The following is a 13,199-nucleotide window of genomic DNA, read 5'->3' as shown; positions in this document are numbered from 1 at the left end:
TTTACTGGGTTGTTGTTGTTGTTGATATTATAAAAACATATGGAGTCAATTATAGTTCTTTTTTGTAAATCTATCCTTACCGTTCAATTAATAAAGTGGTAACTAAATGACGTGATTATAATTTATTGAGAGAAAAAAAATTATTTATACAAATATCTTATGCTCCCTCTCATTCTTCTTGGTTGTCATGGTTATTAAAAATAACTGATTCAAAATACTTGTCATTTTAAAAAATCAAGAAAGAATTAATTAATTTTTCACATCTACCGTTATTCTAATAAATATGGAGACAAATTAACGTTATGAAAAAAGAGTTGAAATAAATTAAGATAGGAGTAACAAATAAGTAAAAATAATTTAATCAAAATAATTTATTAATTAATATCTTCTCACGAAAGAACGCGAGGTGAGGGAGTAATTATTAATACTGTTAGATATCATTGTTAAAAAGTGTAAAAATTTCAAAAAGACATATAGTATGTCTCGAATAAAACCAAAAGAGTTCCAATAAACACCAGATTCGACGTAAGTATTATAAGAATAAAAACAAAAATCTTAATTATGAAACCTTATTTTTAATAATGAAAAAATGTCCGCACTTGGTCACACATTCACACAGTCACTCGGAACTACACTACTTTATTTGGACAAAATTTCTCTCTCTTTCTTTATTCTTTCCCTTACTCTGCACTAGAAGGGAAAGTATGTTATTAAAAAAAAAAAAAAAAAACTAAAGACAACAAAAACAGCTGTTTCTCTTCACCACTCTCCCAATACTATTTATTACTTATTATAGTAGTACATTTTCTCTCCCTACATAATGCAAGAATAGAATAAAGTGCGACTAAAAAAGAAGGAATAAAGTTAAGTGCCTTGTAAAAGGCACAAGAACTTGAGGTACAAGGGGAGCTGAATGCTCAATGCTGACCAACATGGGTTGTTCTTGGATTGCAATGTGGAATGTATTGTTGATTTTATTGGTGTTATTGAGTTCATGGGTTTCTTGTGGAACTGCTTCAGTGTCATATGATCATAAGGCTATCATTGTAAATGGACAAAGAAAAATCCTCATTTCTGGATCCATTCATTACCCAAGAAGCACACCTGAGGTATAATTCATGTGAACAATTTACTTTACATGTTGATTTCATGTTCCATGTTTTATTCAAGATTTTTTTTTTTAGCAAATGGGCGTCTTGATTAGTTGCTCAGTCCCTATCTAACTGAGCTTTTAATTTTTATTGTTTAAAGATTGGATTTTTATAAGCTTATGTTATCTTTCTCATTGTTTTGGTGTTTACTTCAAAATGTTGATTTCATGTTCCATGTTTTTTTCAAGATTTTGTTTTTAGCAAAAGGGTGTCTTAATTAATTGCTCTCTTCCTCTCTAACTCAACTTTGAATTTTTATTGTTTAAAGATTGGATTTTTATAAGCTTATGTTATCTTTCTCATTGTTTTGGTGTTTACTTCAAAATGTTGATTTCTTGTCCCATGTTTTTTCAAGATTGTTTTTTTAGCAAAAGGGTGTCTTAATTAGTTGCTCACTTCCTCTCTAACTGAACTTTTATTTTTTTCTGTTTAAAGATTGGATTTTTATAAGCTTATGTTATCTTTCTCATTGTTTTGGTGTTTTCTTCAAGATGTTGATTTCATGCTCCATGTTTTAGTCAAGATTGTTTTTTTGGCAAATGGGTGTCTAAATTAGTTGCTCTCTCACTCTCTGAATAAACTCTTAATTTTTATTGCTTAAAGATTGGGTTTTTAGACAATCTTTTGTTATGATGATCACATGAGTTGAGTATAAATGAAGCAGTGAGGATTCATATAGCCGACTGTTGACTTGTTTAGGACTAAGGCATAGTTGTTGTTTTTGTTTGTAAAGATTGGATTTTTATAAAGTTATTATCTTTATCCTTGTTTTTGGGTTACACAGATGTGGCCAGATCTTATTCAGAAGGCAAAAGAAGGAGGAGTGGATGTGATACAGACTTATGTTTTCTGGAATGGACATGAGCCTGAAGAAGGGAAGGTGAGTAAAGTAGACTCCTTTCTTCAAATTTTTATTGTTTTCATCATTTGCTGTTATTTAGCTAACTCTTTTGTTTCATTTTCCAGTATTATTTTGAAGGGAGGTATGATTTAGTGAAGTTCATTAAAGTGGTGCAAGAAGCAGGACTTTATGTCCATCTCAGGATTGGACCTTATGCATGTGCTGAATGGAATTTTGGGTAATGTTCAAAATTATTGTCATATCTGCCAAAATAATGATACCCCATATAGACATAAAGTTAAGTTCTTGATCATATTACCTGTTTCAATTTCAGGGGTTTTCCAGTTTGGCTAAAGTATGTTCCAGGTATCAGTTTCAGAACAGACAATGAGCCTTTCAAGGTTAGATTGAGCTGCCAAATGAAAAATTCTTCATTGCAACAATTTTTGGTACTAGTCTTACTTTGATGTGATTGGTTTCTAATAATGGTGTTATTCTTTTTATCTAAAATGCTGTAACTTAGGCTGCAATGCAAAAGTTCACTACCAAGATTGTTGAAATGATAAAGTCAGAACGGTTGTATGAATCTCAGGGTGGTCCAATTATTCTATCTCAGGTTGTTAAAACTTTTCAATCTTGCAAATTTATAGTTCTTCCTACAGCTAAAGCTAAGAGGTAAAATGGGTAACTAAATGTCTTTGAATTTTTTTAACAGATTGAAAATGAGTATGGACCTATGGAGTGGGAACTAGGTGAACCAGGTAAAGCTTACTCAGAGTGGGCAGCCAAAATGGCAGTAGATCTTGGCACAGGTGTCCCTTGGATCATGTGCAAGCAAGATGATGTCCCTGATCCTATAGTAAGTGGATTCTATAGCATTTCATTGATTTTCTATTTTCATTGTCTGTATATTTTCTTCTTGTTCTTGGCATCTTTCCTGCTATGTTCCCATTTCTAGTGGGGTTCTTATGCAACAATTATTGTCAGTTGTCAGTTGTCACCATGTATAGTCATGAATTAAATAGAATACTTTTAACTCCTGCACATGTGGTGGCTTATGTTCCCACTCCTTTCTGTTTTCATGTCTCTTAAAAAAATATTCAGTTGCCTTTGACTCTTGTAGTCACCGACTTGTGACTATGTTTGCTTTTTAGTGGTCTGTAAAATAACATTCTTTTACCTGTTTGAATCAAACTTACAAACAAAGGGATACTGTACTTGCTCTATTTGTGATAACTAACTTTACTAAAACTTAAAACATCCAGTAAAAAAGCTTGTATTGGCATGTCTTCTGTTATTTTTTTTTAAAAATTAAATTTACTTTGGTACTTTATGTTAATGTATATCTTCCCCTGGGCAGATTAATACTTGCAATGGTTTCTACTGTGACTACTTCTCACCAAATAAGGCTAATAAACCCAAGATGTGGACTGAGGCCTGGACAGCTTGGTAAATTTCATATGCATCTCTCGTAAGCTATAGCTTAATATCTTATTTTACATCTTTGCTAGAGTTCATGACAGGATAATTTTCTGCTTTGATAATCTTGGCAGGTTTACTGAATTTGGAGGTCCAGTTCCTTACCGTCCTGCAGAGGATATGGCATTTGCTGTCGCAAGATTTATACAAACAGGAGGCTCCTTTGTCAATTACTACATGGTACTTCATTGGAATTTGACTTTAATAAGTTTAAGTGTTTAATATGAATCCAAGGAGGATTCTATGACTTTTTCCCCCCCTATTTTGGTCAGTATCATGGAGGAACAAACTTTGGAAGGACTGCTGGTGGCCCATTTATTGCTACTAGTTATGACTATGATGCACCTCTTGATGAATTTGGTATGTGCTTTCTTAGAATCAATATTTGGATTGAATTTCGTAGTTTAAGGAGAAGGTTAAGGATCAAAATACCACTCCTGTTTAGTTCCATAAACCATTTGAATTTGAATAGGGAGAAGCAGAATTTTCTTGGTCAACTCTTCTATTTGATTCTTTGGTTTACCTTTTTTTTCCTGTTAGCCCCTGGCTTCGTTAGTACACTGCTTTCCGTTAAATTTTTCACATCACCCACGAGAGTCAGCTCTTTCATTTCACAGCCGCAGAAAAGGGCAACTCCATGACCAAATGATCTGTGCTTCTGTTTGGATGGAGGAAAATTTTACCTGTTGTATGACTTACTTACCCAAAAACAAATCGTTGTTTTATTTGTTCCGAACACTGTGATCAAATTTTAAGTCAATCTAGTTCAGAAGGCAATGCATGTGTTATAGTAGGTCATGCAAGCTGCATTTAAAGCAAAAGCGGCTGACATCTATGCCTACTGGTTACTATTAAGTTCAACCAGCTGATATTAATAATTCCATCAAATTAATTATTTCATCATAAATGATATTGTGTTTCTCAGTTAGTTTATTGCTGTTGATAAACTTACATGATATAATGTTGTTCAGTTAGTCACACTGCTATTGAGTAAAGCTTACTATGAGGTTTCTTTACTATCAAATCCATGATTAGAACTAGGACGAAGATGTAAAAGATAAGAAAAAGAGCAGCTGAAGTGGAAATCATTGTTTAACCAAAGTGTTTTTTCCCCCCTTTGATCTTCAGGGTTATTACGGCAACCTAAATGGGGTCATTTGAAAGATCTGCATAGAGCAATAAAGCTTTGTGAGCCAGCTTTAGTATCTGCTGATCCAATTGTGACACCCTTGGGAAACTATCAAGAGGTGACATTCATTTGAATTCTTCTTAAACCAGTCAGCATTGCCAAATTGGAAGCGAGATCAAACTTTTTATTTTTCTCTTACAGGCTCGTGTTTTTAAGTCGGAATCTGGAGCCTGCGCTGCCTTCCTTGCAAATTACAACCAGCACTCTTTTGCTAAAGTGGCATTTGGGAACATGCATTATAACTTGCCACCCTGGTCTATCAGCATTCTTCCCGACTGCAAGAACACTGTATATAATACTGCGAGGGTGAGAAAAAGACACCTCCTGAATTACTTATGCTATTAGTGCACAATAATGAAAATGTCTCACACTCTTAATTTAATGTGAAGGTTGGTGCTCAAAGTGCACAGATGAAGATGAGTCCAGTCATTAGAGGATTCTCTTGGCAGTCATACAACGAAGACGCAGCATTGTATGAAGACAATACTTACACAGTTGTTGGGTTATTGGAGCAGATAAATACCACAAGAGATGTATCTGATTATTTGTGGTACATGACTGAGTAAGTTCTCTTTAGTTTCTTACTTTCTGGTATTGCTTCACAAACAAACAAAGGAAGTTAATTACACTCGAACAACTTTAGATTGCTCACATGTTTAGGATTGATTATGTTTACCCGCAGCGTCGAGATTGATCCAACAGAAGGATTTTTGAATAGCGGAAATTGGCCTTGGCTTACAGTCTTCTCTGCTGGCCATGCATTGCATGTGTTCGTGAATGGTCAATTAGCAGGTCTGTGATGTTTTTCATTACAAACAATTGCAATTGTGGCTTTTTTTTTTTTTTTAATCAGAGATTTCATGCTTTTTGTTGTATGCAATTTACGACCCAATTGAGGGAACAATTTGGTTTAATAAGAAAAACTGATGTCCCGGTCAATTGCACATTGTTATTTAACATTTCTGTACATCCATACATTTTGCAGGAACTGTGTACGGAAGCTTAGAAAACCCAAAACTAACTTTCAGCAATGGTATTAATCTGAGAGCTGGCGTCAACAAGATTTCTCTGCTAAGCATTGCTGTTGGTCTTCCGGTTTGTCCCTCCTCTTTCTCTATTCCACGTGCATATATCATACATATGCCTGTTTATCTCCTCATGGCAGCTGCATGACTCTTTGTGCTGCATTCGAGTAAAACTGATTTTGAGAGTTACACCCGCCGGAAAGGAAAAGCCGGAATAGAATGAAGGAATGATTCAATCTTCCATCATTTCAGAGCCGACGCCTCCTTTTCTGCCTTTCTATCTATACTTCCCATCCCAGAATACTTCAGTAATTCCAAAATATGCTCATCATTTGGTTTGCTTCTACATGTGCTTGAATGCAGAATGTTGGCCCTCATTTTGAGACATGGAATGCTGGTGTTCTTGGACCAGTTTCACTTAGTGGTCTTAACAAGGGGACAAGAGATTTAACATGGCAGAAATGGTGCTACAAGGTTTGTCTTTTTAGATTTTTGAAAAAAAGAATTGTTTGCTTAAATGTCCGTCTATCTGACTGTTCATTTCTTTGACCAGGTTGGTCTAAAAGGAGAAGCCCTGAGTCTTCATTCGCTCAGCGGTAGCCCATCTGTTGAGTGGGTTGAGGGCTCTTTAGTGGCTCAGAAACAGCCACTCTCTTGGTATAAGGTGCATAACTCATATCTTCTCTTTCATGGTTAGTTACAAAAGTAAAGTTGTCCTTCTATAAGTCAGGAATATTAGGTTCTTCTAAAGCTCAGTATATTAACATAGGTGACGGGCATCACCAAGAGGAGTTAGCTTTATGGTGCAGTGCTTACATTTACATATCAAGAATTCAAATCTCTGCCTTCAAAAGACCTGAGTAAAAGCCAGCCACTAAAATCCCTTTGCTGTGTTTGCAGAGTACATTCAATGCTCCAGCTGGAAATGAGCCTTTGGCTTTAGATATGAACACCATGAGCAAAGGTCAAGTATGGATAAATGGTCAGAGCCTCGGACGCCATTGGCCTGCATACAAATCATCTGGTAATTGTACTGCCTGTAACTATAAAGGCTGGTTTGACGAGAAAAAGTGCCTAAGTAACTGCGGAGAGGGCTCACAAAGATGGTAAGTCATGACAAACCTTGGTGGATTTTCCTCTTTATGTAACATGAAGCTCCAATTAGTTAACAGAGTAGCATAAATTCAGGTACCATGTTCCCCGGTCGTGGCTGCATCCTACTGGAAATTTGTTAGTTGTATTTGAGGAATGGGGAGGAGATCCTTATGGAATCACTTTAGTCAAAAGAGAAGTAGCAAGTGTTTGCGCTGATATATATGAGTGGCAACCACAGTTGTTGAATTGGCAGAGGCTAGCATCTGGTAAATTTGACAGACCTCTCCGACCTAAAGCCCATCTTCGGTGTGCACCTGGTCAGAAGATTTCTTCAATCAAATTTGCAAGCTTTGGAACACCAGAGGGAGTTTGTGGAAGCTTCCAGCAGGGAAGTTGCCATGCCCGACGCTCATATGACGCTTTTGAAAAGGTATTTAAGAATCATAGTTTGATGAGTTTTGACCTTCATGATTGGAATCAAAATTGAGTTTCTCACTTTGTATAAACATGAGAAACCTACTTGCATCTTTAATTATTGTTATTATTATTTTGCAGAATTGTGTTGGGCAAGAGTTTTGCTCAGTAAGTGTGACACCAGAGAATTTCGGAGGTGATCCATGTCGAAATGTATTGAAGAAACTTTCAGTGGAAGCCATTTGCAGTTGATCACCATGACGGTATTACTGGTTTTCAGTGATTTTTCTTAAACACCGCGATAGAAATAGTTTGAATATTCAACATTTCTCGAAGAAGCTACTACACATCCAAAAATCGGCACCTATCATTTTTTGGCTTTGCTGGGGGTGAAGTTGTACAGTTAAGCAACACACCTCTTTGATCAAAGCTCCCCTGATTCTGTACATGTTAGTTACTGAGATTGGTATTGGCCTGCTACTGTAAAACAAGAATTTGAGGTTTGGTCCAAGTGCACATAGGGATGATTAGTGATGAGTCTATGTGCAAAATTTTGTTTGGGTTAGACTTGGTAAGCATTTCACTTCCATGAACTTCCATTGTATAATCTATGTAAGAAAGCAATTATTCATTGCTTTGGACATTAATAGTTTAACGATGTTGCAGTAACAACAGGCTCCTTTTTCTCATCTTATTCACCTGCATGTCTCTATATCGGAAACAACCTCTCTATCTCTATAAGATAGGGGTAAGGTCTACGTACACACTATCCTCCCCAGACCCCGTTTATGGAAATACATTGGGTTTTTTGTTGTTGTTGTTGTATTCATCTGCATGTGTTGTCTGTCAAGATACCTAGTGTTGCATTCTGTGCTTGCATTGTTTAGCACTTGGTGTTGTTCTTGACAACTATGCAATGGCCTAGAGAGACTAACATAAAATGCTATCTTAATCACATGCAGAAGTATAGCATAAATGTTTCTCATGGATTTCAATTTGCTAATCGAAAGGACAAGCTTGTACACATTTGTAGATGCATCATCATAAGTTTTCAAGACAGAACAAAATTTCTGGTAACATTCTACCATATGTATTGTTTTAAAAAGGTACAATTAATGTTGCAATAATGTAACCAACAAAACAAAATGAAATAAACTTAAATGACAAGAAACAAGTCAAGCCTGTGAACAGACACAAAACAGTCGTTGGCAGGCAGACTTCAGCCTTAGTCCTATGCAGCACGAAAATCTGCTACTTTCTATATATCAAAATCATCAGAATTCAGACCTCTATACAGGTATGGACTTATGGCTATGTCTCGGTCAGTCCATCTTCAATGAGGAATGTATTTTCTGAACAAAGCAAAAGCAAGCATAGAAGCCAATTGTTCCTGTTAGCGCAAAGAAGGCATATGATGCAATCCACATGACCTTTCTTACTAAATCTCAAAATCATCAGAACACCAGACCATTTTCACTATACTTGCAACAACTTATGAGCTATCTCTTCATCAGTCAATCTTCACCGAGGAGTAGATCTTCCGGACAAACCAGAAGCAAGCATAGAAACCAATTGTTCCCGTTAACACAAAGAAGGCATACGATGCAATCAACATGTAACCAAAATACAAGATGCCTGAAACCAGCTTTGTGATTTCCAGCTTGGTGAAGAAATAGAAAACAGAGTAGACAAAGAAGTATAAAGCCGAGGATCCAGCAGTCAGATAAGCTCTCCACCACCAATAATAGTCTTCACTGCACAACTGGAAGTAGCACAGAACGATAGTTATCTCCGCACATGTGATTATCAAGATCAGAAAAACTATAAATAGGAAGCCAAAGATGTAGTAGAACTGGTTCAGCCATATGGAAGTCAAAATGAAGAACAGCTCAATGAAAACAGCCCCAAATGGAAGAATTCCACCGATAAGAATTGAAAAGGCCGGTTTCATGTACCACGCCAGCTCCGGTATTTGTCTAGGTATTTTGTTTGTCTTAACTGGCTCTTCACGGGCCGCTTTCTTATTGCCGAGGTAGCTGCCAACAAACACTAAAGGTACTGAGATTCCAAACCATAAGCACACAAGAGCAAACATAGTTCCAAAAGGTACTGCTCCGGAAGATTTCTCTCCCCAGATGAGGGCGTTCAGCACAAAGAAGACAGCAAAAAGTATACCGGGGAACATAAAAGCAGTTCTCAAGGTAATCCTCTTCCACTCTGTTCCCCTGAATGTTTTGTAAAGACGTGCAGAAGAATAGCCAGCAAACAAGCCCATGAAAACCCAGAGCAGAACCATGGCAGTCATAAGTCCACCACGGTTAGAAGGTGACAAGAAACCCAACAGAGCAAAGATCATTGTCACTAGTGTCATCGCAAATATCTGGACGCCAGTCCCAACATAAACACATAGTAATCCAGAATTAATAGGAGGGCGGAAAACATCGCCATGAACAAGTTTCCATCCTGTTTCTTCCTGAGCTTCATCTTGTGTTTCCAGTTGGTTATAGTTAGCAATATCTCTGTACAAAGTTCTCATCATGATCATCGCAACCATACCAGAAAGGAAGAAGACAATCATAAGAGAGTTTATGATGGAAAACCAGTGAATCTGATCATCATTCATGAGAAGGTATGTATCCCAACGAGAAGCCCACCTTATATCACTCTCCTGCAGAAACAAAAGAAGATAAGAAATCAACAAACAAATAAATACTGTGTCACATCTGAAGTAGGAGAGAGAACGGTTCAGTAAGAGAATACCTTGAAGGAAACATCATAGGTGAATACAACACCTTTATCTGTATCTACTTCTTGGGGTACAACGCCACCTAGAATTAAATTTTTTGTATTGTGGTTGCACGTCATCACTTGAGGGTTCTTCTCATTCCAATCCTTGTACTCATGATTAATGCTGTTGCGAAAAATCAAGTGAGAAAAGAACAGCCCTCCCAAGAACAAAGAGTGTGAAAACAATAGCAAGGAACAGGTTAGCATTGAAACCTATTTGGAGTGACTTCAAACCCAACAATACGCGCAGTATCAGTTTCAGGGTCCTTGTGGTACATGACACGAAAGCTTAAATGGTTGTTGATAAAATACTTCTCCTCTTTACGCTGGCAGAAGAAAGTAAAACATTAAGGGTTAGATTACTTAGCAAGGATTAAGTCACCATTCTATAGCAATTCAGTGCTGCACTAACCCCAGCATAATTTCCCTTGAACCCAACACGGAAACCATGCTCATAAGTAGTTGACTGACTTCCATCTCGCCTTTGTCTAAGAACAGCAACAGGAAGGTTGTCCAAAATCCTGCATAATTATTTGAATAATCCATGTTTAATTTTTGTGGCGGAGCAAAAAGATGAGCAAAGATATCATGCTGTGGTGGGACTGAACTGGAACAAAACTACACTAGATTAATCTTACATATTGATTCTGTATTCATCATCAATCTTTTCCTTGAAGTTCTTTGCAGATTCAGCATCAAGTTTTTGTCGACAGACCACTTGGCATGTCTGTTCTTGTCTCATTTGGAACTGTGTATTAGTTCACAAGATATAACCAATTCAGCTTGTTCACTCGTAAGTACATGAACAAACATATTTTTAATGCCAATTTCAAGCTAGAAGGAAAAAGCATATATCCTTACAGTATAAACTGAATTCTCTATGCGGTCCCCTCGAAGAACCTCCCCCAAATTCTCCGCACTATTCAAAATTTCAGCAGGTTTGCAATACTTCAAGTAGTAATAGTCATATGGTAGTTGTGTCTTTGTAGATGTTAGCTTGTTTACTTTGACATTAAGTGGATCACCCTGTACAGACATATATAAGAACAGGTTTGTTATAGACAATTATAAATAACAGAGAAAGCAGTAGGTTGCATAGAGTTGCCCCTTTTTTCCAGGCACTTTGTTCTTTTCCTCTAGAAGGGGGAAGAATCAAACAGTAACCAGAAACACATATCACAGATAGCAACAATCAAACAAAGCAAAAATGGTATCTTTCAATTGATCTTCTTTCTGATATTTCTACCTGAGCAACTAGTACAAAGTGTTCAATTCTGACCAGATGAAACTGGGAAAATGAAATCACTGCAATGCCCAATGTTTCTTGCACAGGATATTCAAGACATAAACCAATAGACAAATTTATATAGATTTCAAGACAAGCGGATTCAATTAAAAGAAACATCAAGAAGGCCTCCTCCTCATAAGCAAGGAGATTTCAGAGCTTTAGAATATACAGCATTTCTACATTGAGTTCACACTGAATTAGTCACTGTTTTTTTAATCTTTTCACACACATTCGCTATGAATTAAATGTATTCTGCCAAAGGCATTCATTCAAGCAGACCAACACAAAAACCACAAAGGCCCCAAAGAAAACTCCTAAAGAAGCAGAAGACGATCCAGCAATCAAAATTAGGTAGTAGGTGCACACACATTCACAGTCTCAAACTTGGTCTTCATATAGGTATTAAAAAATTTAAGGACAACAACGACAACAACCCAGTATAATCCCACAAGTGGGGTCTGGGGAGGGTATGATATACGCAGCCTTACCCCTACCCTGGCAGGGCAGAGAGACTGTTTCCGAATATATATATAGCAGGTGCAACACAATGACCTGAATCCTGGAACTGCTAATGAAATGACCTGTAACAAAGGGTTGAAATGATATCATATAAGACACTAAACATGCCTATCCAGCAAATAATCAACTTCAGCAGAAGTAATACATATGTGACTTATTTTCCCTGGACTTGTCTAGCAATAGAGGAGATCAATTATCACATCCATTTTATAAATCAATCAGCCAATCAACTACGCCTTCATATGAAATCATTCCACTCTATATAGGCCATTTCATTAGCAGGGGGCGGATGCAGCATAGCAGTAGTAGGTTCATCTGAACCTAGTACTTTTGACTTGGTGCATAATTTTATGTGTAAAAAATTCACTAAAAAATAGTAGATATGAAACCCTAACTTTAGAAGTACAATAGTTTAATGCTAAGAACCTTAAAAGTCTCATAGAGTTTAAATTGTGGATCCGTCTGTGTTCATTAGTCATTATATTCACAATCATTTTACAAGCCAAACATTTTTGCTAGTAACCCCTTATAAGAAAACATGGTAATATAAGAGCTTCAGCAGTAGATGAAAATCAATAGATCCAAACCACTATGATTCACAAGAACACAAAAAAAGTTATAAACTCTTGAAATTTATAGACTCCCAAAATAGTAAAATATCTAAATTATTCAAGAAAAATGAACATGGGTAGAAATTACGGAACACCCAAAACTAAAAAATGTCTAAATTAGTCATAAAATTGAACATGGGTAGAAATTAGTGGACACCCAGAATCGACATGCCTGAATTATTCAACAAATAAAAGGGCAGGCAGTGCACAAAACATCTCGCATTCACGTAGGTTCCGGAAAAAGACCGCACCCAATGGTGTGATGTAGGCAATCCAACCGTGCGTCAGTAACCTATAAGACACACGGAGATAACTTGAACTTGCTTCAAGACTCCCCTTCTGAATTATTCAAGAAATGATTATGGATAAAAATTATTGGCCACCCAGAAATTATTATGAATGATTGTGGGTAGATATTAGTGGACACACAAAATCGAAAGATATCAAATTTATTCAAAAATTGATTATGGGAATTATTATCTGGTCCCAATACTATTCATTTTTGCATGCATACCACAAAAATAGAAAAAAGAAAAGCGAAAATGGTTACCGATTGAAAATCGCGAGGAGCAACCCCAGGAAGATAGAACGAATGCGTAGACGATATGAGGAAGACGAAGAAGGTGGTTGTAAGCTGGCATGATCTTCGTCGATCCATCTGAAATTCCATGCTTCACTTTTATTAGTCAGGTCGAAGCTTTTATACAAATTCCCAAGGTTCCACCTTTTTGATAAGTACACTTCTTTAATGTCATCTTTTTTTTTTTCTTTATATTTTGGTTAATTGAAACTTTTTTCCC

At 36.6% G+C, this 13,199-nt stretch overlaps 2 protein-coding genes across 2 annotated transcripts; one reads left to right on the top strand and one right to left on the bottom strand.

Annotated features, from left to right (window-relative positions):
• The first annotated feature begins 776 nt into the window (after positions 1-776).
• LOC104118067 (beta-galactosidase) lies at positions 777-7,883 on the top strand. The gene is made up of 19 exons (XM_009629241.4): positions 777-1,109; positions 1,936-2,031; positions 2,118-2,230; positions 2,327-2,393; positions 2,516-2,608; positions 2,708-2,851; positions 3,353-3,441; positions 3,546-3,651; positions 3,744-3,831; positions 4,600-4,718; positions 4,802-4,966; positions 5,050-5,222; positions 5,343-5,452; positions 5,646-5,755; positions 6,049-6,159; positions 6,239-6,349; positions 6,586-6,791; positions 6,874-7,210; positions 7,336-7,883. Exons 1-19 carry the CDS (start codon positions 921-923, stop codon positions 7,444-7,446), a joined length of 2,538 nt encoding a protein of 845 aa, XP_009627536.1. The 5' UTR covers positions 777-920; the 3' UTR covers positions 7,447-7,883.
• Positions 7,884-8,253: 370 nt separating this feature from the next.
• Positions 8,254-13,199, bottom strand: LOC104118065 (transmembrane 9 superfamily member 7-like). Its single transcript, XM_033661771.2, has 7 exons — positions 12,950-13,199; positions 10,843-11,007; positions 10,620-10,729; positions 10,394-10,502; positions 10,195-10,307; positions 9,955-10,105; positions 8,254-9,862 (listed from the first exon to the last, which is right to left on the bottom strand). Exons 1-7 carry the CDS (start codon positions 13,067-13,069, stop codon positions 8,705-8,707), a joined length of 1,926 nt encoding a protein of 641 aa, XP_033517662.1. The 5' UTR covers positions 13,070-13,199; the 3' UTR covers positions 8,254-8,704.

The sequence above is a fragment of the Nicotiana tomentosiformis genome, chromosome 12 (genome assembly GCF_000390325.3).
Source record: "Nicotiana tomentosiformis chromosome 12, ASM39032v3, whole genome shotgun sequence".
Taxonomy (NCBI): Eukaryota; Viridiplantae; Streptophyta; class Magnoliopsida; order Solanales; family Solanaceae; genus Nicotiana; species Nicotiana tomentosiformis.
This window is presented reverse-complemented; position numbering and strand designations above follow the sequence as displayed.